The 24784-nt window shown below is 41.2% G+C and overlaps 1 protein-coding gene across 10 annotated transcripts; it reads left to right on the top strand.

Annotated features, from left to right (window-relative positions):
* The first annotated feature begins 1329 nt into the window (after positions 1 to 1329).
* INTS10 (integrator complex subunit 10) lies at positions 1330 to 24784 on the top strand. Of its 10 annotated transcripts, XM_081130042.1 has the most exons (19): positions 1330 to 2617; positions 3174 to 3241; positions 4434 to 4537; positions 5225 to 5364; positions 7083 to 7164; positions 7565 to 7705; positions 8141 to 8312; positions 8757 to 8926; positions 9708 to 9841; positions 11144 to 11297; positions 12625 to 12707; positions 13387 to 13539; positions 14497 to 14605; positions 16741 to 16820; positions 17968 to 18130; positions 19081 to 19174; positions 21279 to 21377; positions 22211 to 22279; positions 24394 to 24631. In XM_081130042.1, the coding sequence occupies exons 1-19, from the start codon at positions 2174 to 2176 to the stop codon at positions 24548 to 24550; spliced, it is 2616 nt and encodes an 871-aa protein (XP_080986168.1). In that variant the 5' UTR covers positions 1330 to 2173; the 3' UTR covers positions 24551 to 24631. The 10 variants fall into 10 exon arrangements, with proteins under 10 accessions (XP_080986168.1, XP_080986169.1, XP_080986167.1 ...); XM_081130043.1 differs by lacking the exon at positions 21279 to 21377 and having other exon boundaries at positions 22202 to 22279; positions 24394 to 24784; XM_081130041.1 differs by lacking the exon at positions 21279 to 21377 and having other exon boundaries at positions 11141 to 11297; positions 22202 to 22279; positions 24394 to 24784.

Raw genomic sequence — 24784 nt, 5'->3', positions numbered from 1 at the left:
AGCTAAACATTTATCTTCGAATGTGTCTTACTGGCATCTCAAGTACAGAAGGAAGGTACTACACCAAACGAATTTATATCTTTTGGCCTCCTTGCCATAATCTTGAATCCTCACTGAGAATCTGAGCACCTGGCTCAAGGGCTCCAGATGACAACTTCTAAGTCAGGGACAAGAGCCAGGCATCTCAGATTCTTCACAGTATCAGAGGTCTTGAGGAAGAAGCTGTTGTACTGACAAATTCATGGATGTTCTTGCTTATAGGACCACAACCTGGAGGAGCAGGAGTGCTTTGGTGTATCTACAGCAGCTGAAAAGAAGTTGGCAAATAAAAACTGATGCTGACTTGAAAAAACAAAGAAGTTGGGTAGAAAATAGCCACAAATCTTATATTGTATTTGGGCAAAAAGACAGAGGCAATCTCAACTGATTGGGATCTAAAATACATCCAGAGTTCCCTGATTTAGTCCCTGGACTTAAAAATGTAATTTACAATTGTTATCTAATAGAACACTAGAGAACTAAAGATTCAGGGGCAAATGTACAGTTTTGTTTTTTGTTTTGGTAATTCCAAACATAAAGATTAATGATCAAATCAGTTGTTTTTCCATTTGAAAATCCCACATAAACTTTGCACATTAAAATCAATAAAATAATGAAAAAATATTTAAGACTATAATCTGTTTTTATGACCTTCCCTTTATAAGAGAAAAGTTATCCTGATCTGTTAAGTTCAATTTTCTACCTTCTTTTCTACAAAGCCAAAAAAAATTTTATCACTGAGCTTTCCTAGCCTACAAAGGATCACAAAATTAGGCTATTCCTGTGCATAATCAGAGAACATTAGCACCTTTGGAACCATAATGCTTCCTCGAGTGCTAATACAGTTGCTATATCACAGAATGACTGAAGTAAATGCACTGAATCCTACCTAAAGATGCCTCTGAGGATACCAATGAGACAAAATAAAATTTTAAAGTTTTGAGTAAAGGGGAAGATATTGAATGTTACCATTTTTAGAACAGAACAATAAGTAAAATAACACAAAAGAGCTTGGACATTAATGATTTGATGGAACTGGCACTTTACATTGTGTTGCTTTGTGGCTGCCCTTTTTGTTTCTAAAACTAATGCACTAACACAAATAAATAAATAGCACACTAACTCAACACTAACTTTTAAGATTTATAATTTATTATAAATAGTAAATCTATATTATACTTTACATATAACCATACATAGTAATGGTATACATTCACATTTACTTAAAATATTTATAATTTTCATGTATATAAGTACATAGTAATTTCTTTTTTTCTTTTTTTTGACAGACAAATCAGTTTTGAGTCCTTAAGCTCCTAATTTTAAATGGAAGTTATCAGTGGTAATAGAATTTGCTGAAAATTTTGTGTACAGAACTTGAGTTGAAAACTCTAATGAACTATTCGGAACCCACCCTCGGGTACAGTCTTCCTATGGGGCAAATACTCCTTCCTCTGGCTCTAGAACTGCGGCCTCCAGGGAGCGCGGAGATGATTTCGTTTCCCTTCCCTCCAGCAGAAAACAAATCTGGAGTTTTTGAGAGAATGACATTGATTCTGGTCGGAGGAGATACTTAAACTGGCATATTCTTCTGTACGTCACACGTCCACAGCATTGCAGATCCTTGCTGGGGCAGCTGGGACAAGGTCCATCCCTCTGTAGCTCCCACAGGATGTAGCAAAGCTTTTTTTAAGCACCAATGACAGCGACCGCTCAATAAATGCCTGCTGGAAAAACCAGCGAATGAAGGCGCAACAATAAAACGTGGACACACTTAGGCTCGGTAAAAGGCACCAAGGCCAGAGGCTGGCGTCACAGTCCCGTCCGCGCCGAGCACCGTCCCCGGCGCCCAGCCTTTACCGCTAAACCGACTCCCGGGTAGGGACCCAGAGGCCGGTGCCTCCACCCGGCCCGGGCCCGCGGGGATCCTTCCCGCCGCCTCCCGGACCGCCCTCTGCTTTTTCCTCTCAAACTTCTCCCCAGCCTGGTCGCGGGAACCAAGCCTCGGGGAAACCCAGGGGCCGCCCGCCCGCCACCCGGGACCGCCGGTCTCCGGGCGCCTTCCGAAACCTGCCGCGCGCGGGGAAGCCGGGAGCACCGGGAAACGTAGCCTAGCGACTGCAGGCTCCCGCGCATGCTCTCTGGCTTGACCAGGGTGAAAAACTCCACTTCTCCAGATTTTGGAAGTGACCTGGAAGAATCGGTACAAAAAACACTAGCTCTGCAGAGAAGGAAGGGGCTGGGCGGGAACCGAGAGCCCACAGGCGGCGGCTGCTCACAAAACCCGGAAAGGTCTTCCCGATCCACTCCGCCGGCATCCGGGCGACCCCAGACATGCGCAGTAGCCTCCCCGGCGGCGGCGGCGGCGGCGGCGGCAGCGGCGGTGGCGGCGTCCCCGAAGCCGGAAGGTTTGGCCCCTTCAGGCCGCCGGCCAGACACCTCGTGGGCCATGTCGGCCCAGGGTGACTGCGAGTTCCTGGTGCAGCGAGCCCGGGAGCTGGTGCAGCAGGACCTGTGGGCAGCCAAGGCGTGGCTGATCACGGCCCGCAGCCTCTACCCCGCCGACTTCAACATCCAGGTGAGGGCAGGCCCCGCGCAGCCGCCTGGGGAGGTGCGAGCCGCTCGCTGCGCCGGCCGCCCGGGGCTGGCCGCCTCCGGCCCGGCGCGCCCCGCCCTCTCCTTTTCCCGCTTCTGGCGCCCTCCTCCCCGCCCCGTCCTCCCACACCTTTCCCCGGCCCTGCCCCGAGCGGGGCCGGCACCTGGAGACGCGGCGAGCCCGCCGGAGGTCGGGTCTGGGAGGCGTGGCGTGCGGTGCGGCGCCGCGTGCGCGGGGAGGGCGCCTCGACGCCACGGGGAAAGGCCATTCGGTGCTTCATTCATCGCAATGGCAGCCGTTTGTTCAGCGCCTGCTACTTCTGAAACATTATTCCACTAATCCCGGGTGCCCAGGGCTTGTAAGTGAGCCTGAGGTCACAGTCCTGAGCCCTGTGGCCCGGTGTCACCCGGTGATGGCTGGCTCCCGGGCTCACCCTCCCGCAGCGGGGGCGGGGCGGGGCGGGGCGCGCCGGGTGGAGGCGGTGAGCTTCCCGCAGCCCGGGCGGAGGGCGTGACCCGGGGTCTGCCCTGTGTTGCAGTATGAGATGTACACCATCGAGCGGAACGCCGAGCGGACGGCCACCGCGGGGAGGCTGCTGTACGACATGTGAGTGGGGACCCTGGACTTCAGCTCCTCCTGCCCTGGGTCTGTCCTGAGGTTTTTGTTTCTGTCTGTGACGTGGGCACTGGGGGGAGAGCTTCAAGTTCATCCATGTCCCTTTTGCCTGAGGCTTACCTAGACTTGAGTCTAGGCCCTCCGTTCATCGCTGGCATGCCTTCTGCAGAGAAGTCTTAAGTTTCTTGTTAAACTGTGCTGTCCAAGATTTTATTTTCGTTTGGAAATAATACATGCTCTACGTAAAAGTTGAAACAGTCCTGAAGTATACAGAATAAAAAGTGAAAGTCCCCCCCTAAATTCAACCAGAGTTAAGCTTTGTCTGTGTGTATAATACACATACACACAAGGCATATAATAAGTTTGGGGGGGATTACAAAAACGAGATCATACTGATTATTCCGCAGCTTGCTTCCTTCACCCACTGTAATGGATCCCTTTCCACGTGAGTAGGTAGAGATCTACCTCATTCTTCACGTCTGCATAGCATTTCATAGCCACTCTTGTATTGGTAGTTTCCAATTATTTGAAATTACAGTGTCAGTAGGCACTTTTGTACGCATATGTTGGTATTCTCTGCAGGACAGATTATACATGGATTTTTGTAGTGAAAGGTATGCACGTTTTAAATTTTGGTACACTGTCACATTACTCTCCAAAAAAATACTTCCAATTTACATTTCCACTAATGGTGTATGAGTGCCCATTTTCCCATACCTTTGCCAACAATGGATATTATCTGACTTTCTTTCAGATTTAAATTTTTGCCAGTGTGATAGAAGAAACTGGTATTTTGCTATTTTTAAATAATTGTCTCCATTACATTACTAATAAAACAGTATATTTTCGAATGTTCTCTTTGGGTGTTTGTATTTTTTCTGTGGTTTCCCTTTGCCTAGTTTTTCTTTGGGTACTGTTTTTTTCTTGTTGATATTTAGAAGTACTTTACACATGATAACTTATCTTTTCATGTATAAAAATCTCTAAAAACTTTTGTGGGTACCCTCATATTTTAAAATTACTTTTTATTTTTATATCTTTATTTTGGTTTCTTTTGGTACATTTGTGTATTCACTTGAAATAACAAACAATGTGTTTTTATCCAAATGCTAATGTTCTTTTCTTTGTTGTATACTATATAAAAATCTGACATTTTAATTTAATGCATTCATTTTAAAACTAGGTTTGTGAATTTCCCAGATCAGCCGGTGGTATGGAGAGAAATCAGCATTATTACATCAGCATTAAGGAACGATTCACAGGATAAACAAACCCAATTTTTAAGAAGTAAGAATGGAGTTATAACGACGAATAAATTTCCATTTCTGAAATACCAAGTTAAATATAGTAATTTCACAGAAAAGTCACATCTGTATTATTGGTACCCGTATGTATGTTTTATTCTTGGCAACAGAAGTCTGTACAAATGATGTCACTTGGTCCTTGAAGCATTTGCTTAGAGTCCTGTAAGCTTCCTTAAAGGATGTGGACTTGTCAGTTAGCCCGGGGAAGTGAATATATTTTTAACAGGTTTAACGGCAATTAGAAAGCATCTGTAGATTAGGCAGATCTCCACAAAACAGTAGGGAAGCTTTTCATCATTTATGAACTTTCTGTGTGGTTGCTATAGCCAAAGATTTCAAATTCTGGATAAAAAAGAAAGTAGATGGTTTAGGTCGTTTCCACTTAAATAAGTGCATGTTCTTTATCTCAGCCAGCAAAAAGCACTGTTATGACCCTTCACACATACCATTCTTGTCTTCTGGATCCCAAAAAGGTTTTTATGGTCATTTGGCAAATATCTTGTTCCCAGTACTATCTGACTCAAAAGCCTGCCAGGTTGCAGTCAAAGCCCAACAACAGTGATTCTTCATATAGTATTTATTGTTCTGTATATAAAAATGTCTTACTTCTACTTTTGCCTCAGTGTTCTTTCTGAAAGGAACTTTTTAAAATGTAATGTATTGTGTACAGGTTTATTTGAAACTCTTCCCGGTCGGGTCCAGTGTGAAATGTTACTTAAGGTTACGGAACAATGCTTCAACACATTGGAACGATCAGAAATGTTGCTTCTACTTTTGAGACGCTTCCCTGAAACAGTGGTGCAACATGGGGTAAGATTCGATCCTTTGCTTTTTCTTAAGAGAAAATAAAATTCATCACCAGATTCACCCATATGGTTAGGAGCCATATATACACAGGATAAGATCGAACTTAGCCCAGCCGGGTGTGGCTCAGTGATTGAGCATTGTGCTAGGATCCAGGCAATCTGGGTTCGATTCCTGGTCAGGGCACGTGCCTGGGTTGTGGCTTGATCCCCAGTCGGGGGCGTGCAGGAGGCAGCCGATCAGTGACTCTCATCATTGATGTTTCTCTCTCTCTCTTCTCCTCTCCCTTCCTCTCTCTGAAACCAATAAAGATATATTTAAAAAAATAAAAAAGGTTGAACTTAAATCAAGGAATCTTTGTCAGTAAAGCTAAAAGGATGTTGCTGTCATCTAACTATGAATTTCCAATGGAAACTGTCTTTATTTGCAGTCTATAAAGTTTTTAAAAGATAATCTTACTTCATTGTATTCAACAATGTGTTTGAATTTTAATCAGAGCCATAGTTTATATTCTTTTTTTGTTTGTTTGTTTTCATAGTTTATATTCTTAACAGACATGCTTTCCATGTGCTTTTGCCCTGTGGACACTTTTTTGCCTGTGTTCATGCCCTTTTCTTATATCCATAATAACTGGGTACTACTGGAAGGCATTGGGAAGTGTTAGGAATCTCCTTCTGTTCTCCACAGACCCCTTGAGGTAGGTAGTACCCACTTTACAGATGAGGAAACTGAATCTTAAATATGTTAGTAACTTCCCATAGCTAGTAAGTGGGAGAGTTAGGGTTCAAGTCATTAATGCTTCCTAGCTTTTGGTGGTCACCGGCAATCTTTGTCATTATTTGGCTTACAGCTACATCATTCCAATTTCTGCCTGCTTGTCACATGGCCTGCTTTCCTGTGTGTCTGTGTCCCTGTGTCTTTACGTGGCCTTCTGATAAGGTCATTGGCTTTGGGTCCTACCCTAATCCAGTATGACCTCATCTTAACTAATTGTATCTATAAAGAGCTTACTTTTTTATAAGGTAAAATCTGTATAAGATCACATCCTGAAGTTCTGGGTGGACATTAATTTTGGGAGGACACTGTTCAACCCAGTACACTCCCTCTTCATTACTCCGACTAAACCTTCTGTGTTGTGTAATCTTTCACATTGTCCCACCCCAACTTTGTGCATCCTAAGTGGTCACAAGGAAGATACTGCAGACATCTTGGTGGATTTTGATAAGCTGACTTTCTACTATGCTGGAGCATCGGTAATGGAAAGGTGGCCTTAAAACTCCAACAGTTCTGTCCAGCCTCGCCCAGGCTGTATGACTGGCTACTCCAGACAACTGTTGAGAGAGTTTCATCTGTATAACACGTCTTGATGTAGATAATAAAATTAGTTCCCACATTTCTTAGAAAAATCTCTACATTTCTGTAATCATTCTAACTCTGGTTCCTATGCATCCTTTAAGTTTCTTACATGTTTTGTTAGCATTTTTATATTACCAGTTCAGAGGAAAATAACCTAGACAATGGGTCTGCCAGGTGAATTTGGGGTTCCCTTCTGTGCTGTGTTGCTGATGTTCTTTTGTTTTCTAGTCTTTAAAATGAGAATATTTGTTTCTTGGGGAAACTTGAATATACAAACTATGTGGTAAATAAAAAAATACCCTGTTTCTTCCTGTAATTCTGATGTCTTAAACTAACACAGTTAAATGACTAAATGTATTTTGAAACAGGTTGGGCTGGGGGAGGCACTACTGGAAGCTGAGACTATGGAGGAACAAGAATCGCCTGTTAACTGCTTTAGAAAACTATTTGGTAAGAAAAATTGTATTTTGTAGTAATTCCTTATGGTAAGTAGAATATGCAGGGGTAAGGATCATTTCAGAGATCAGGCCATTGTTTTTATTATGTAATACTTGGTATCTCCAAAAGAATATGTGTGACTGTATACTTAAGTACGAAGCATGATAATAAACATTGGAGTTATCACCCAGTATAAGAACAGTGTAGAATCTGCCCGTGTTTGCTCGCTGACTTCACTCACTGGTGTGCTTCCACGCTGCAGTTTTCAAATAAATGTGCCATGAGAGTTTTTTTCCCCTATACATTTTAGGCACTGCATTAAGTGAACTCGAAAATAAATCTTGTTTTTGCCAGAACCCTAGGATAGACAGACAACTTAATCGTTTTTTTCCTTATTTTTCCTGGTCAACAGTTTGTGATGTCCTTCCGCTAATAATTAACAACCATGACGTTCGATTGCCTGCCAATTTATTATACAAGTACTTGAACAAAGCAGCTGAATTTTATATCAATTATGTCACTAGGTCTACTCAGATAGAGAGTCAGCATCAAGGTAAGTGGGAATGTCCTACAATTTTGTTCAGACAGACTTTAGTAAAATTGCAAAGTCAGAAACCCCTCATCATTCTGAATATTCTCCTCTGGATACATACCAGTTTCACAGTGTTTTTAAAAGATGGTTTCTAGAAAAAAATTACTGCAGTTAAGAGATGACACTTTTCTGGAACTAATGTTACCCCTTCATTGAAAGAGCCAACTTGCTGAACTGTAACATTCGTACACTGAGCTTTATACATGTATACAGCTCAGAAGTCATTTCCTACTATCCCAGTGGCCAGTCGTGGGTCCTTGAACAAAATGCATATCATGTTGAGATTCTGTGCTCTAGCTTTTTGAGTAAGGAGTTAGACTTTTTCCTCTATTGAGTACCACATAAATAGTTAAGTAGTAACGTTAACTGCAGGCTGTTTCTTTTCTCACATCTCAGGTGCCCAAGAAACATCTGACTTAATGTCGCCTAGCAAACGTAGCTCTCAGAAGTACATAATAGAAGGACTGACTGAAAAATCGTCCCAGATTGTGGACCCTTGGGAGAGGTTGTTTAAGATTTTGAATGTTGTTGGAATGAGATGTGAATGGCAGATGGATAAAGGAAGACGGTAAAAAACCTGTTCATTTCTAGAATTACCTACCAAATCTTTGACAGCATAATCTCCAGAGCCTAAGAAACAAAAACACTTTTTTCCCCAAGCATCTAGTATATAGGTACACTTCTCTTTGGGCAGATTCTATAACACCCAGTATTTATGCAAAAGAGGGTAGTTTATCACTTTATTAAAAGATTCCCAACAGAAATAGGAACTCTTAAGATAATGCTGAGTTTGAAGTACTCCTTGATGTTCAGAGGAAAGAGAAGCTACTTGGCATGTTTGTGTCATAAAATCTTGGTCTGATCACTGCTCTAATTCAGAAGGAGAATTTGCATCTATATGCAGACAATAAAGAATAGTTTTACCTGCCTAAGGCTACATTTGGTAAATGTAATGGTTCTACTGGAGCATTTCTCTATAATTAAGTAAGTTTTATCATTCTTCATCTTTCAGAAGCTACGGTGATATTTTGCATAGAATGAAGGATCTCTGCAGATACATGAACAATTTTGATAACGAAGCTCATGCAAAATACAAAAACCAAGTGGTTTATTCCACTATGTTGGTCTTCTTTAAGAATGCATTCCAGTATGTCAACAGCATACAGCCATCTCTCTTCCAAGGTTGGTTTAAGAATTTTAGAGTGTCCCAAAATGCTGGCCTCAGCGGGGTAGTGAGGAAGATGAAAATGTTTACCTTAACATTGTTCCTGGGTCCAGGTAATTGTGGGGTGATGCCAGTGGGTTTTTTTTAAAGTTATTGTTGGTTTTTATGTAAGTACATTTTCATTAAAAATTTCTATATCAAAGGTTTAGTGGTACTGTGAAATACAGATATTGAATGCCTCTATTTTGAAAAAGCAACAGATGTAGCAAAATATTGAGGTAATTTCATAAAGACTATGCAATAGGCTGATTTTTAAAATAATATATATGCACATAAATCCTAGAAAATGTGAAAAATACAAGTGCAAAATCTCCCATAATTCTCCCAGTATAACACAGCTCTCATTTTTGTGTATTGCCTTATAGTGTTTTCAAATATTAGATTTGTTTGGAATTTGTAACCATAATGTACATGTAACTTTGTAGCCTTACGTTTTTTGGTAATTTTATGGTTCATGATTATTGTAAAAGATTTGTAGATACATGAGAACAAATACGAACAAGGAACTTTCATTTGTAATCCACCACTGAGGGGAGAACCTCTGTTAACAATTTGGTGTATATTTGTACTGTCTTTTTTTCTATACATATATACTGGTTTGCTTTTCTGATTGGGGTAACACTGAACATATTTTTTAGTGACCTATATTTTCACATGAAAGCTGCGTAAACTTCCACCTGATAGTAAGTGTTCTTTTTCTGCTGAGTTTTTAAGTATTGGTGTTTTCCCCACCTGCAGGTCCTAATGCTCCGAGCCAAGTCCCACTGGTCCTCCTGGAAGATGTATCAAACGTGTATGGTGATGTAGAAATTGATCGTAATAAACACATACATAAAAAGAGGAAACTGGCGGAAGGAAGAGAAAAGCCCATGGTAATCCTTTCCAGTATGATTATTAACAGGTTGTGTGTTTATGGCTTACGAGAAATTAATCTTTGTAAAATATGGCCATGGAGCTAAATTGAAAAAGCTTAGGTCTTCTAATTATTATAAAATGTGATTACTGTATAAATCAGTGGTTCTCAAGTAGAGGTGATTTTGTCCCCTAGGGACATTTGGCAGTATCTGAGGACATTTTTGGTGGTCATAGCTGGGTAGGGAAGGGTTGCTATTAGTATTTAGTGAGTAGAGGGCAGGGTTAACTGCTAGACATTCTACAATGCACAGGAAAACCCCCCCAACAAAGAATTATCCAGCCCAAAAGGCCAGTAGTGCCAAGGTTGAGAAACCTTGGTGTAAGTTATTTATACCTTTTTAACTGATTTATTTTTAGAGGACTCAGGTTTTAATTTTATTCCACTGCATGACAAGCTATTATGTGGAAGCAAACTAAATAATGTCACATGTTGAAAGGAAAGTAAACTACAAAACAGACACTACTTAAGCTGTATCTCTGTAAAAATGTAATTTTTGGCTTCTACAACATTGGTATGTTTTTAAATTATTGGAAGTTTTAACTCCATGACTTTACTCTGGAGCTAACAGAAGCTTAGAATTTACCATCAGAAAAACATAAACTTTGGCCCTAGCTGGCTAGCTCAGTTGGTTATAGCATTGACTTGATACACCAAGTTTGTGGGTTTGATCCCCGGTCAGGGCACATACAAGAATCAACCAATGATGCATAAATAGGTGGAACAACAAATCTATTTCCCTCTCTCTCTCTCTCTCTCTCCCCCCATTCCTCTCTCTAAAACCAATAAAATTTTTTTAAGAAAACAAAAGTAAAACTTGAACGTGTGAGAGTAAAAAGGTAAAAAATTTATTTTAATTTTTAAAGCTAAATTGTTAAATTAAAAAAATTTATTATACGCACATTATCTTTTGATATAAAATCCATATAATAGCCTGGCAGGCATGGCTCAGCAGTTGAGCATCGACCTAGGATCCAGGAGATTGAAGCTCAATTCCCCGTCAGGGCACATGCCCAGGTTGCAGGCTCAGTCCCCAGCAGGAGGCGTGCAGGAGGCAGCCAGTCAATGACTCGCCCTCATTGATGTTTCTCTGTCTCTCCCTCTCTCTGACATCAACAAAAACAAATTTTAAAAAATTAAAATAGAAAAAAATAAAATCCATATAATAACTAGAATTTGCAGCAATAAAGATAATGGTGTTTCAGCATATAACTATATTTATAACTTTAAATTAATCGTGTTCTTTACATTCTCTAAGCAGAGTTCAGACGATGAGGACTGTTCAGCAAAAGGAAGGAATCGTCACATTGTCATCAATAAAGCAGAACTTACTAACTCGATTGAAGTGTTAGAAAGCTTTAAGTTGGCCAGGGAGAGCTGGGAGTTGCTCTACTCCCTAGAATTCCTTGACAAGGGTAAGAATATGCTTGTTGTATTAGTGCTGTTTAATTTTTTATATAAAGTCATTATGCTAAAAAAATTATTCTACTTGAAATGTCAAATCATTTATGGCTAATTAGGTTGATTATAGTAGTTTACACATATTTTAGGATTATTTTGAGTAAGATACCTGCTCAGTTATTAATGTTCAATAACCATTACTCCTTAGCTTCTGCCCTGAGAGTGCGTTATAGTCAGGGTGGGGGTGAAGTAAAGGGAGAGTTTGAGGTCTTCTAAAATTTGTATTGCCAGCCTTTCTTCTTCCTGGGTTGGTTTGTTTTGTGCTTCTAATTGTCCTGTCTTATTGCTTTGTATTTTCCTTAAGCCACATCTAACTAAGAACACAAAAGGTAATGCTGTTTTTCATCTGCATTAACTCTGCTACCTGAAAACCTCTTCTAAGTATAGAGATAAAACTAGGGTGTTTTATCTGAGTACTATTAAACTATTAAGTATGTCAACATTTCTTAGAAGTGACCAGCAGTTTGCTAACCAGCTTGTGTTTACTGTCCTTTGGAGTCTAGGCCCATTACTTCCTTTTAGCCAGTGGGCATTCATGCCCTGGCCTGCTCCTGTCACATGCCCATACAGAGCCCTTGGCCGTATTTTCTAAGTAAATAGAGCATCATTCTGTTTCTCCTGTTACATCTAGAATTATGAACATGTATGTGACTTTTCCTTTAGCTACAAGTTGTCTTTTTTTAAAATGAGTAAAACTCAGTGTCGCCTAGTATGTATGGTAACTGGGTAAAAATAAAGTGACCTTTTTTGGGGTAAAGCAAAGTAATTTAAAAGATAAGGTAATATGTGAAAAGCATTTTGAACAGTTCTTGGCACATGGTACATGTTCAGTGAATGTTGGGGCCTAATAAAAATATGCTTGTATATTACTGATAAGTATTATGTTCTAACTTTACTATCTATTTGACGTTATAGACCATTGTTTTAGAAATCAACTCTAAAGTTAGAGTTTCTTTATTTGTCTCTCTGACTGTTGTTCTCTTTTGCTGGGTTTGTTAGTTTTGTTTTTTGTGGGGTTTTTAAAAATATATTCTTATTGATTTCAGAGAAAGGAAGGGAGAGGGAGAGAAAAATCAATGAGAGAGTCATTGGTTGGCTGCCTCCTGCACGCCCCCTGTTGGGTATTGAGCCTGAAGCCTGGGCACGTGTCCTGACTGGGACTCGAACTGCGATCTCCTGGATCCTAGGTCAATGTTCAACTGCTGAGTCATGGCGGCCGGGCATTAGTTTTGTTTTCTGATTCTGTTACATATTTTAAATTTGCTTTGGATTCTCATTCAGAATTTACAAGAATTTGTTTGGCATGGAAGACGGATACTTGGCTCTGGTTAAGAATCTTCCTCACTGATATGATCATCTATCAGGTAGAGTCATGTAGACTTTAAGCACCCGTGCCTGTACAGGATGAATGTTGTGAGCCTTCAGCTTGCAGGCTGTGTGTGTCCCTCTGTGGACTATTAGTCCGCGCTCCGAAGACAGATGTTCTGTCTCAGTGGCGGGGGAATTGTGGTCCACTTTCATCTCATAATAACTCCAAGATGGCAAGGCTGCAACTTCTGTGTTACTTTTGGTATGTCCAGTCCATTCCTTTGTAAAAGTAAGATTTTTGCTTTTCAATAAAGGATGGATACTTCTCCCCTTCCCCCTCTTTGGTGGAGTCTCTCTGCCTTGCTCTGCTGTCCTGAGCTGCTTATACCTCGAATGGGGAGAACAGATAATCCACTAATGGGATGGAGAGCTTCCAGCCTCTGTTGTTGAAATGGACAGGTTGCTGCTTCCATCCTTCATAAAAGAAGTGGCATTAGTAGTAAAGTACTGATGGAGAAATGGTATATTCTAAATGTACTTTATCTAAGGGCTTGTATTATTTTGTTTAGTCTTAAGAATTAAGGCGAGAAAGACTTACTAAGCCTCCTAGTTCCTCCGTGGATGATCAAGCAAAGGTACCTTATTTGTAGTTACTTGCTGGTTGCTTAGTTAACTCAAGACATTTCTTTCTTAATGGCAGTGTTTTCTCCCTTCTTTCTGCTGCATCTTTCTAAGGGTCAATATAAAAAGGCAATAGCCAGCCTGCATCATTTAGCAGCTCTCCAGGGCTCACTTCCTCAGCCTCAGATCACAGGACAGGGAACCTTGGAGCATCAGAGGGCGCTCATCCAGCTCGCCACTTGCCACTTTGCCCTGGGAGAGTACAGAGTGAGTACTGTATACCTTGTGCGGACCCTCAGGCGCACTCAGCTACCCTGGGCTTCCTCCTTTTCCCTGAGTGGCTTTTTAATTCTGTGCATGTTCACTTTGAAATTTGGTCTTTCTGCCCAGATTTATTACCTAATCTGCTGGAAAATCATGGTAATTTTGTTTTTCTTAATTTTCTCTTTCTTATAGCTTCCCTGAAATTGGGCTTCGGTGCTTTATTATTATTCCATTTTGTTGGAGGATGATCTTTTTCGTTTTGTTTTCTTTTTCTTTTTTACTTTCTTGCCTGAAATCCCTTCAGAGTGGAATCAGTACTGATGTACTGAACAGAAGGGGCTTTTACTAAGTGGGAAATGAGGACTTATATTAGCTTGTCCAAACCTCAGAGTCCCTCTCTTTCACAATGACGATACCTCATGGGGGGTGGCAGGAACAGATGTTCCCTGCATGGTTGTGAGCCCCTCCTACCCAGGGTGGGGGCAGTGTTCTTTACCTTGGATCTCTCTCACAGTGCTTATCGCAGTAGTTTGCACGGCTGCAATACTCAATAAATGTTTGAATTCAATTCATACTATATGCCCTATTTTGTTAATTTTTCTATTCAGTGAGTTAGTAAATGTTTTAAAGACAGGGACATACCTCTTTTGAGTGCCACTATGCTGTTTAACACCTTGGTAGTTTGATTAGTACTTGATGACTTTGTAAGTTTTTGTGTGTATGTGTGTTTTTTAACAGCAGAGGATGAGTTATTATTTCCTCAAAGGTCTAGTACATAGATTTCATCTTACTGTTACTTTATCTGCATGTTGAGCAAACAGTAATGGCCACTTAAAGAATTCCGAGGCACTGCCACAGACCTCTGTGTACACACGTCCCATTGTATGCAGATAGTTTAGTGTCGATTTGCTTTCAGTTTCAGAAAATGTCACATTAGCTCCTTCTCCTTATCTTCCTTAGATGACATGTGAAAAAATCCTGGATTTGATGTGCTACATGGTGCTCCCCATTCAAGATGGAGGCAAATCACAGGAAGAACCTTCAAAAATAAAGCCCAAATTTAGAAAAGGTACAGTGACAAGTTTTATTTTTATTGTAAAAATAGCTTTAGGACCCAAGGCTGGGAAATTTTTGTAATTCCTTATAAGATAATACTGTTTGATCTTCAGGGCTTGACAAAGTGTATAAAAAGTTAATCCCTCTTCAAGCTTTTTCTTGGCTCTGATAGTCTCTTTCTTCCAAATTCTCTTTATTTCTTGAGTTTTTTATCACTTCAATTCTGAACTCCTTTTCCTTCCTTTACCAATTTTAGGAAAACATGTAGACGGTTAGGGAAGTATCTCGTACATATATCTCTTGGGCTATTTTGAGCTGCACTTCAAGTTGCACGTTGCTTGAAAACTACAGATATTTAGTTGTAATGCTTATATAAGAAAGGAAGAAAGATTCACTGTCACTGATCTAAATTTTCACTTTAAAAGTCCGAAAAAGTTGAACACATTAAACCCAAAGAAAGTTGAAGACAGGAAATAACAATATGAGCAGAAATCAATGAAATAGAGAAAATTAATAAAGCCAACAGTTGGTTTTCTGAAAAGAATTAGTAAACTTGATAAACCCCTAACAAGACTGATCAGGAAGAAAGTGAACACTAATTACCAATATCAGGAGTGAAAGAGGGAATGTCACTACAGAGCCCACTGAAGTCAAGGACATTAGAAGAGTAAGTTATGGGAGGGTAAAAAGGGAGAAAATGAGAGACACCTGTAGTACTGTCAACAGTAAAAAACTTTTTTAAAAAGGAGAATAAGTTATGAATAACATTATGCCAATAAATTCAGCAATCTAGATGAAATGGAAAAATCCCCTAAAAACACAGCTTACCAAAATAGACACAAAATGAAATGGAAAATCTGAATGTCCTATATCTATCAAAGCAGAGAAAATTCCAGGTCCAGATGGCTTCACTGGTGAATTCTACCAAGCATTTGGGAAGAAATACCAATCCTACCTGCACTCTTTGAAAAAATAGAGGAAGAGGGAATACTTTTCAATTCAGTTTTTAAGGCCAACATAACTCTGATAACAAAACCGAACAAGAGCAACACAAGAAAAGAACATTAAAGCCCAGTACCCATCCTGGACATAGATGCCAAGATCCTTAACCAAATAGTAGCAATCAAATATAGCAAATATATAAGAAGGGTAATACAAATGACCGAGTATACGGAGAATGCAAAAGCTGTTTAACATTCAAAAATAACTGTAATTCACCACATTAGCAGATGAAGAGAGAAAAACCATATGCTTGTCTTAATAGGCAGAATCCGATTATAGCTGCATTTATTATTTTTGATTTTTAAAATCTTAGCAAACTAGAAATAGCAGGAAATTTCCCCACTGTCATACTTAACTATGAAATATTGAATGCTACCCAAGATCAGCAACAGTAGAAGGGTGTCTGCTCTCACCACTTCATTCAAAACAGTCTAGCCAATACAATAGGCAAGTAGAAGAGATAAAGGCATAAAGGTTGAAAAATACTGCCTTTATTTACAGCTACATATTTGGCTACATAGAAAAGCCTAAGTAATCTCCAAATAGAATACCATCAAAAAACATAGAATACTTAGGGATAAATTTAATGAAAGATGTACCAAAATCATGTTTGTAGCCCTGGCTGATTTGGCTCAGTTGGTTGGAGCATCGTCTCGTACACTGAAAGGTGACGGGTTCGATTTTGGTCAGGGCACATACCCAGGTTTTTGGTTCGATTCTCCTTTCGGAGTGTGTCTGGGAGGCAGTCTATCAATGTTTCTCTCTCATATCAATGTCTGTCTGTCTCTTTCTCTTCCCCCCTCGCCTTCTCCCTCTCGCTTCCTCCCTCCCTCCCTTTCTTTCTCTAAGATCAATTTTTAAAAAGTCATATTTGTAGATCAAAAGACTCACTATTGTTAGCGTACCAATTATCCCCAATGTATCTGTAGATTCAGCAAGTTTAGGAAAGAAGATTGATAAATGGAATTCAGAGACCATTCAAAAACCAATTTTACCTCCACTGAACATAATTGTGGTTTAACTATTTGTAAAATCATGTGACTGTTGCTTATTTTTATCTTATTTTTTTTCGGAAAGCATCTTAAACATTTGCTTTTCAAAGCTGTTTTGTTTGATAGTAACAAGCATATTGTGGGCTCTTGTTAGGTTCGGACCTGAAGCTTTTGCCTTGTACCAGCAAGGCTATCATGCCGTACTGCCTGCATTTAATGTTAGCTTGTTTTAAGGTAAGCTGAAAGTTGACTTGTGGGAAAGTTCATTTTGTGTGAAAGGAATTTAATTTGGAATATTGTTCTGATGACTCTGAATGACTCGAGAACCTTGATTATGAATGTTAGTTTACTTCTTTGCAAGTGCAGGTTGGTGTGGTGAGGAAAGCACGTGGGCATTGACTGTACTAGGCAAAGATGAGTAGGAAGTGATCCCCATCCTTGAGAAGTTTATAGATAAGAGTGGAACAAATAGGCAAATAACCTTGCCTATAACAGTGTTTAGTAAATAGAGTTAATAAGCAGTTCAGAATATTTTAGCTACAGAAGAAGGGATTATAAATGTTGGGTTCATAGAGGGCTGGTGAATTTATCATCATAAGGTGGGTGAAAGTATTTTAGGCATAAGGATGAAAAACCAGCAAAGGCCCAGCAGAGTTGGGAAAGGTTAAGGGCTTGGAGGAACACCAGTCCCTCAGCTGCAGGCTCTGTGGAGTCTTAGACAGGTTTATGAGCAAGAGAACAACAATATTGGGTCTCACGTTAGAGTAGTTATGCCAAACTTAACTCGTCATCAGAATCACTTGGGGCGACAGAAACAACTGAAAGTGTGATTTTAGGAATAGCTGTTCATTTATACCAAAAAGTCCTTTGCCAGTTTCTCCAGTTCACACAGCTGTTTCCTTCTGTGTTGCTCGCTGCCTTTCTTTCTCCCCAAGTCCATGCTTCAATCCCTTCTCTTCCTAGAGGGCTTCTTGTCCACCCTCCTCCCCTGACTGTCTCCTTAAAAGAAATCCCCCCAGTTCTTCTCTCCATTGTACAGACCACTCAGCTTTCTGTTGCCCTTGTTCCCAGATTCAAAGCTTTGGGCCCACCATGCGTGTCCAGGTCCCATCACGGTGCCCATGTAAACACACTGCCCGCCACCACTCACACAGCGTGGCGGCGGGGGCGCCGAGGCTTCTCTGTGAGGACCCCTCCTGAGTAGACAGTTGTGCGGTGTTTGCAGGGCAGATTTGTTTTCTGCTTTGTTCCCTTCTTACTCGGATGACCTTGATCATGCATTTTCAAATAGTAGCATTTTTTTTAAGGAAGTGGTATTTGTTGTATTTTAGATTGCCCCGTGATTTCCTTTTCCGTGTCTGCATAAATCCTTGTCTTGCAGCTCAGAGCTTTCACGGACAGCAGGGATGACATGGCTCTGGGACATGTGATCGTATTGCTTCAGCAGGAGTGGCCGCGGGGAGAGAATCTTTTCTTGAAAGCTGTCAATAAGATTTGCCAACAAGGAAATTTCCAATATGAGAATTTTTTCAATTATGTTACAAGTATCCTTTTTCTTGTTTAAGCATAAGAAATTCTGATTTATTATTTTTTAATGAATACATGTTACAAAAATGAACGGACCATTCTGGGTAGAAATAGTGGTTTTCACTATTGAGGGGAAAAGAGAAGGAATGGGGTTCACAAGTGGGACAGTGGCCATTGGTCTTATGAAAGCCACAGAAGGCTTCGAAGAGGCCATGTAAGGAATCAGGCACGTCAACAACTCTGTTCCATTTTCCATTTCTAGCAACTTCTGGGGAGGTTCCCAAGATGCCTGAAGTAACAGCCTGTAGGTTCCTGACAGGCCCAGAGTGGCTGGTTTGCCGTAGAATATAATAGCTCATTGGCCTTCATCTCAGAAGAGGGCCTCCTGGGGCACTGGCCATCCCTTGGGATCAAGTGTTGGAGGTCTGCACCGTACACCGGTAGTTGTCACAGCTGATGCTGAGTGCTCACCAGAGATGCTGCCCTACCGAACAGTCGCTTTCAGTGATAAGTGGTGTATTTCATACTGTTAGGGAAAGACCACTTTTAATGGAGGGTTATGCATCAGTTTGGTGTTTCTATTTTATTGCTTATCTCAAGGCATTATTTTTAATTGCGAGGATTCTAATACCCTTGTCCAAGTGCCTAGAGCAATAGTTCTTACCTTTTGGGGGGATATAAACCCCCAACTCCTCTGTCATTTCTTATTAAGAAAACAGAAGAGTTTGCTCTTGTAAATCATATAGAATGTTAGATTGTCATCTCTGTGAAAAACATGTTTATCTTTGTGAGGTAGTTTGGTTGGTATAAGAATCATTAGCTTCGGAATGAGACGGACTTGGGTTCCAGTACTGACTCCACAGCTGTTAGTGGGATGTTAGTTCCTCAGTCACTACAAGGCTGTTTCCTCATCCGAGAGATGGGGCGTCCTGTTCTTGCACGTGGTTAACCTGAATCTGGCCTGCAGATATTGACATGCTGGAGGAATTTGCCTACTTAAGAACTCAGGAAGGTGGGAAAATCCATCTGGAATTACTACCCAACCAAGGAATGCTGATCAAGTAAGCAGACTGTCTTTTGCTCCCCCATGCTAACTGCTCACCTTTTGTGTGCTTGTAGGAAATATGTAAATTTCTCTACCTTTCAAAAGCTTAATAGAAAGGAATCCAAACCTGGTCTCTGTTTTTAAGAGCAGATTTGATTCTAGTACCTTTTGAAAGGCTTGGCGTTTCCTTCACGACATTTCTAATCAAACATTATTTAAATTGGGGTGTTTCTGTCACTTTTGAAACTTTTTCACTAAACAAGTCTCATTCATGATATCTTTTCCTTTCCAAAATTTACAGACTGAGCCTATAAATGTCTGATTAGACATAGAGTGCTTTTAATTAAGCCATGCTTCATTGGAGGGGGGAGCATCTATAATACTGTCAACAATAAAGATAAATTAAAACATTAAATAAAGTTACAATAAAAGAAACAATCATTTGGGGGGGAAAAAAGAAAAGCTATGCCTAATTGAAATACCAGATTAGGACAATTCATTGGGAAAACTATAGTCTTTATTTCTAAACTGTACTTGGATCTCAATATTGAACTGAAGCCCACCTAAGCAGTCCTCATTGCTTATATAGCACAAAGGAAAATAGCCCAGTCTACAGCCTCCAAGAACACACCTGCCCTAGAAATGATGGTGGGTGCTTGGTCTCAGGCATGCCCTCCCACACCTGGAGGAAGTCAGTGACCATGGATGATTTTTAAATAGTTCATAAATCTTGCTTCTCTCCTTCAATCCTCATTGTAGTTTGGATGATATATCCTCTGTGCTTTAAAGGCCACGCATAGTGTGATATTCATACTTCCTCCTTTGCGCCCTGCATAGTCAGCGTGTCTTAAGTCAGCGTTAGAGTCACTGCAGGAGACTGACCCAGAGGGAGAAGGAAGTGTCGCTTAGGCCGAAAACGTTTTCCTTTCTCCCTCACTTGTGACATGAACGAGTTTTCAGTCATTGACAGAAAAATATCCACTGCTTGTCCAATCTTCGTAGACTTAGAAATGTCAAGAGCGGGAGGTCAGAGATGTTCATCCTGGATTTCTGTAACCTCAGTAATTTGGTGCGTAGCAGACATGTGCTCTCAATAGTAGGATCTTGTGGAATCCAGTCTAAACAATGGGAAGATTACATGGGGTTCTTGTCCTTCATCTTATAAATGTTATTAGTATTCTAAACATTTAAAATAAAAGAACAAACGCTTATTTATTTATTTTTTAAACACGAGACTTTTATGTATTCAGTTGCTTCAGCAAGATGGACTAGACACGCTCATCTTCCCATCTCCATTTACTTTCCAAAGACCGAATACAAACTGGGAAAATAATTGCGGGGTTCAGAATATTCTTAACAGTGTTTGAGAATGAAGATTCCTTTTTGACATAGGAGCCTACGTAACCCCTCTCATGTTGTGATTTCTTTTCTAGGTTTGAGGCTGGGTATACAAGCATAGCTTTTTAGTTAATTCCCATTAACACTCATCATACAAACTATCATACTATAAAGAGCCTTAGTAGAACCAACTCCATTTACATAGGATTAAACCTACAGATGATTCTCACTTTGCTTAGATAATGCTTAACTGTTTGTGGAAGTGGGAGAGAATGGATTGCCAAAAAATCACCAGTTGAATCTCAGAGTTTATTATACTGAACCTTTCCTTTTTAGCCAGTTTTTACTGAGCTAAACAGTGACAGGTACATCAGACAACCCCTAAGACAAGGTTTGGACACCCACGTAATACTGTAAAGGTTTAGGATAAGGCAGGGATACACGGCATGCATTTGCAAGCTTTTGGGAGATAATTCCATGCTCCCCACCTTGGTCAATATAATCCTTAATTTCTAGACCATTAAACTTTGTAGGAAACCTGTTAGAAAGCAGGAATAGGGATTATTACTTAGTGAGCTGACCTTGTAGGAATTTGCCCCGTCTTCACTGTGTGAGTCTCAAAGTTCATTTGAAGCCTGCATTTCCAATTACTTATGCCTAACCTCCAGCGGGAGAAGCGAGCTGCATAAGCCAGAGCACTCTTGCCAACTGAGGTACGATGAACTCTTGAGTAAAACTATCTATATTCCTTTTCCCTTGGGTTGCAAACAAATCCTCTGAAGCCATTGCAGACCTTGTGGGTGGCCCCTGCAGCTGAGTGGCAGAGATGTTGTGCGCAGTGTACAGCCCCTCCCCTTGGGTAAGGTTGTGAGTCCGCCCTAGTTGTGGCATCTGGGATGCGAGCAGGTACAGTACGAACACTGGGGCACCTGGGGCCTGCCCCACAGGAGGGATAAGCACTTTATTCGTTACATAGACACTTTGCTCTTATGTATTTTAAAGTAGAGAAAAATTTCTGTGCTGATATTTGCAGTATCTTAGTTGCATTAGACTGGATGAAATGGGAAACGGTGTCCTGTGCATACTCTGAATAGGGTGGATAATAATATTCTATGAGGAGATCACTCAGCTAATGTACTAAATCTTTGTTGTTACAGAATTCTGCAAAGCCATGGGTCCCAGGCTCCTTCCCCCCCCCCCCCCCATTTTTCCTTTTCTCAATACTTTTTTGAAATTCAAACTTAACCTTTATCAAAAACGTTGCCAGCCCCTCTAGTCCTCTTGCAAGGGCCTCTTCAATTTGGGGCTGCAGTCCGGTCAAGGACGGTAACAAGTCACCAGGTTTATTTCTAGGATTGGCGTGGGCGCGAGAAGAGTGGAGTGAAGGAGGCTGGACTTGAAAACGCGTCTTCTCAAACGTTCACCCCTCCCCACTGCCATTCAGTTGCATCTCATCCTCCCCTTCCTCGGTGGTTGCTTTTTATGCCAAATCTCCAGTGGGCTGAGCGTGGGGACCAGGAACCAAGATGCCTGTGGACGGGCCCCTGCAGCGGCCTATTGTGAGCTGCGGCCAGGGGCCTTGGCGGTGAAAGGGTTTCTGTATAGTCTGCTTCCCGTCCTGTGCATTTTCTCTGGAGTGTTGTTTTTGCAGTGCAGGGTGAGTCGGTGTGGGTGTTTGAATGCTGCCGTTTGCTGTTTTTTAAAGGCCTACTAGCCCTCCCATGGGGTTACTGCAGCAGGAATTCTTACCTGTGCTTCAGCCCAGCATACAGACTGCTGACAGGTACCAAGTGGAAAAACACCTGCTCATATAGTGTGCTGTTTTGTCAACATGTTTACTGCCCATGGTTTCAGCTCTTTGTTCCTCAGTGCTCTTTTTCATGCTTTCTTTATTTTTTAATTTGTTCTGCATTCCTTGGCAAACCATCTGGTTGTAATATTGTAACATTTCTTATTTTTTTTCCATAAGTTGCCAGTGTTTTTGTGTTCAATTTAAAAATCATTATGGATCTGGAAAAAAATGAAAGTTATATAAAACTGTGTCAGATTGAGTGCACTCTAGGCACTGAACTGTCTCTTTTGAGAAAACGTGAGGCATACGGTTATAAACATTGAAGGGTGCTGAAGCTTATTTTAAGTAAATGTTCACTCTTAAATTTTTATACACGTGACCAGTGTTAAGATTTTCGTCTCAACAGGCCTTAGCTCACAGTACTTGCCTGTCGTCGACACTGATTTTTCAGACCTTACCTTTGTGAGTTGAAAATATTTGGTAGGCTGGAATGTCACGTTTATTAGCTGGTTTATCCTGTTGTTAAACCACAAAAGCTAATTCTCTCCTTCATCCAAATTTACCAGAGGGATAGAGGCTCTGATAGAAATATGATTCAGTTGTGCTGCTCTTTATATATGGAAATAATACCATTGAACCATGATCAGCAGGATATAGTTTATTATATTTTTACTAGTATTAAGAGAGTTTGCTTTGCACCATCAATGTCCTTTATTGTCTACAAATACCAGCTTTCGGTTGGTCAGAGAGTAGGCTTCAGTTTGGGTTGCAGTCTGGCTCCCAGAAATACAGTATCTCAGGACAGCCTAAAAAGGCCTGTGTCTGTTCCCAGTGGGACTCATGGCCGCAGACTCACTGACACTGTGTCCTAATTACCAAGTGAACCAGCCAGACTTGACTAGAAATGGCCACCAAGAACTGCGTGTTTTCTCCACGGCACTGCTGTTTGCGTAGTTCCTGGGCACTGTAGCGTGTCCAGTAATGTCGTTACTGGTCTAACAAAGCTGGTGTTTTTCTTCTCTTGCACTGCAACTCTATGACTTTGTTGTACTTATTTTATATGATAATACAAGTTTTAAGTTTCAACAGTTTTATTTTGGCCAATACAGAAGTATCTAATTTTAGTATATGTGCTGCTGAATCAAGCACATAAAAATCTAATTTTTATCCCTGTTACTACGTCTGAGGGACATGAGGCAGTAGGGGGTTGGGAGTGGAGGTGGCTTTTATTTGTCTAAATCCACCAAATTACTGAACTAGTGTTAAAACTCCTTTCCTTTTCATTGAACCCATTGAATTTTGCTAGATTTTTCCTTTCCGTTCTTCCTTTTGGTGTCTTCAGTTTCCTGGGCTTTCCTGTGTGGTTTCCCTCTCTAAAGCACAGCCTGAAGAGTATAGTTGGAGACCTTGCTTGTGCTCCCATCAACCCTCCCACCAACATGCAGGTCTCCTGAGCACGTGGCCCAGATCTGGTCTCCAGGTGGCTTTTGCAGGCCATTGGCTGTTTTCAGTGACTGTGCTTCTCTCTCCCACCTGTGCCAGACTAAGGTCTTAGGAGCCTCTGGGCCTGGCTGGGCTCAGCACTTAGAGGAGCTGTCCTGTTCTGGCAGCATGGGGACAGAGATGTGCGTGTAACCCCGTGGCCTGTGCAGTCCCCGAGCCTTTCCAAGCCTGTCCCGGAGCACCCCCCGAGGGGCCAGGTGCTAAGCTGAGTCTGGTGGCCCCACTCTGGTTCCCTCCTCCCTGCGGCTGCCCCTGCAGTGTGCACTGGACCCAGCTGGCCCAGAGTAACTGAACTGTGCACAAGTCAGCATGGAGACGCATAGTTTCAAAGCTACAGGAGTTCAGAAGCAAAGCCGGTGACATTTTACCGAACATTTAGATCTTTAAAATATTATTTTCTTGAGTGGGAAAGATGTCTCTAGTTTTAAGTCTGTCTGAGAAGGAATGGGCAAAGGGGGAGGTTTGGTTAGGGCTTTCCTTTCTTTTTAAAATGTCTTACTTGTACTTAGATTTGAGGTAGGCTTTACTCCTACCCCAGAGACCCTGACCTGTGAAACCGGGGTAACCATGGTGTCCGTCTGTTTCCCTGTTGCTGCCCTCAGGCACCACACGGTCACTCGGGGCATCACCAAGGGCGTGAAGGAGGATTTCCGCCTGGCCATGGAGCGCCAGGTGTCCCGCTGTGGAGAAAACTTGATGGTGGTGCTGCACAGGTTCTGCATCAACGAGAAGATCCTGCTTCTGCAGACGCTGGCCTGATGGGAGTCCTTTCCCCCAGAGACAGTGCAGAGCCGTGACTTGGGGGAAGACATGAAGCCTTGATAAATGTCGCTTTACACCTCTTAAAATGAAAAGATCCATCTGACTCCGTGGTTGCTTAAAAATAGTTCCCAAGAGGCTGAGAAGCCAGTTCTATTTTTTAAAAGTATTTTTTTTGTAATTTTTGTAAACAAAAGAATCAACCTGTTTTGTAAATAAAAAAAATCATCCTAA

This window comes from Miniopterus schreibersii (assembly GCF_964146895.1).
Source record: "Miniopterus schreibersii genome assembly, chromosome: 2".
Taxonomy (NCBI): Eukaryota; Metazoa; Chordata; class Mammalia; order Chiroptera; family Miniopteridae; genus Miniopterus; species Miniopterus schreibersii.
The sequence above is the reverse complement of the archived record's forward strand: the minus strand, read 5'-3'. Positions and strand labels throughout refer to the sequence as shown.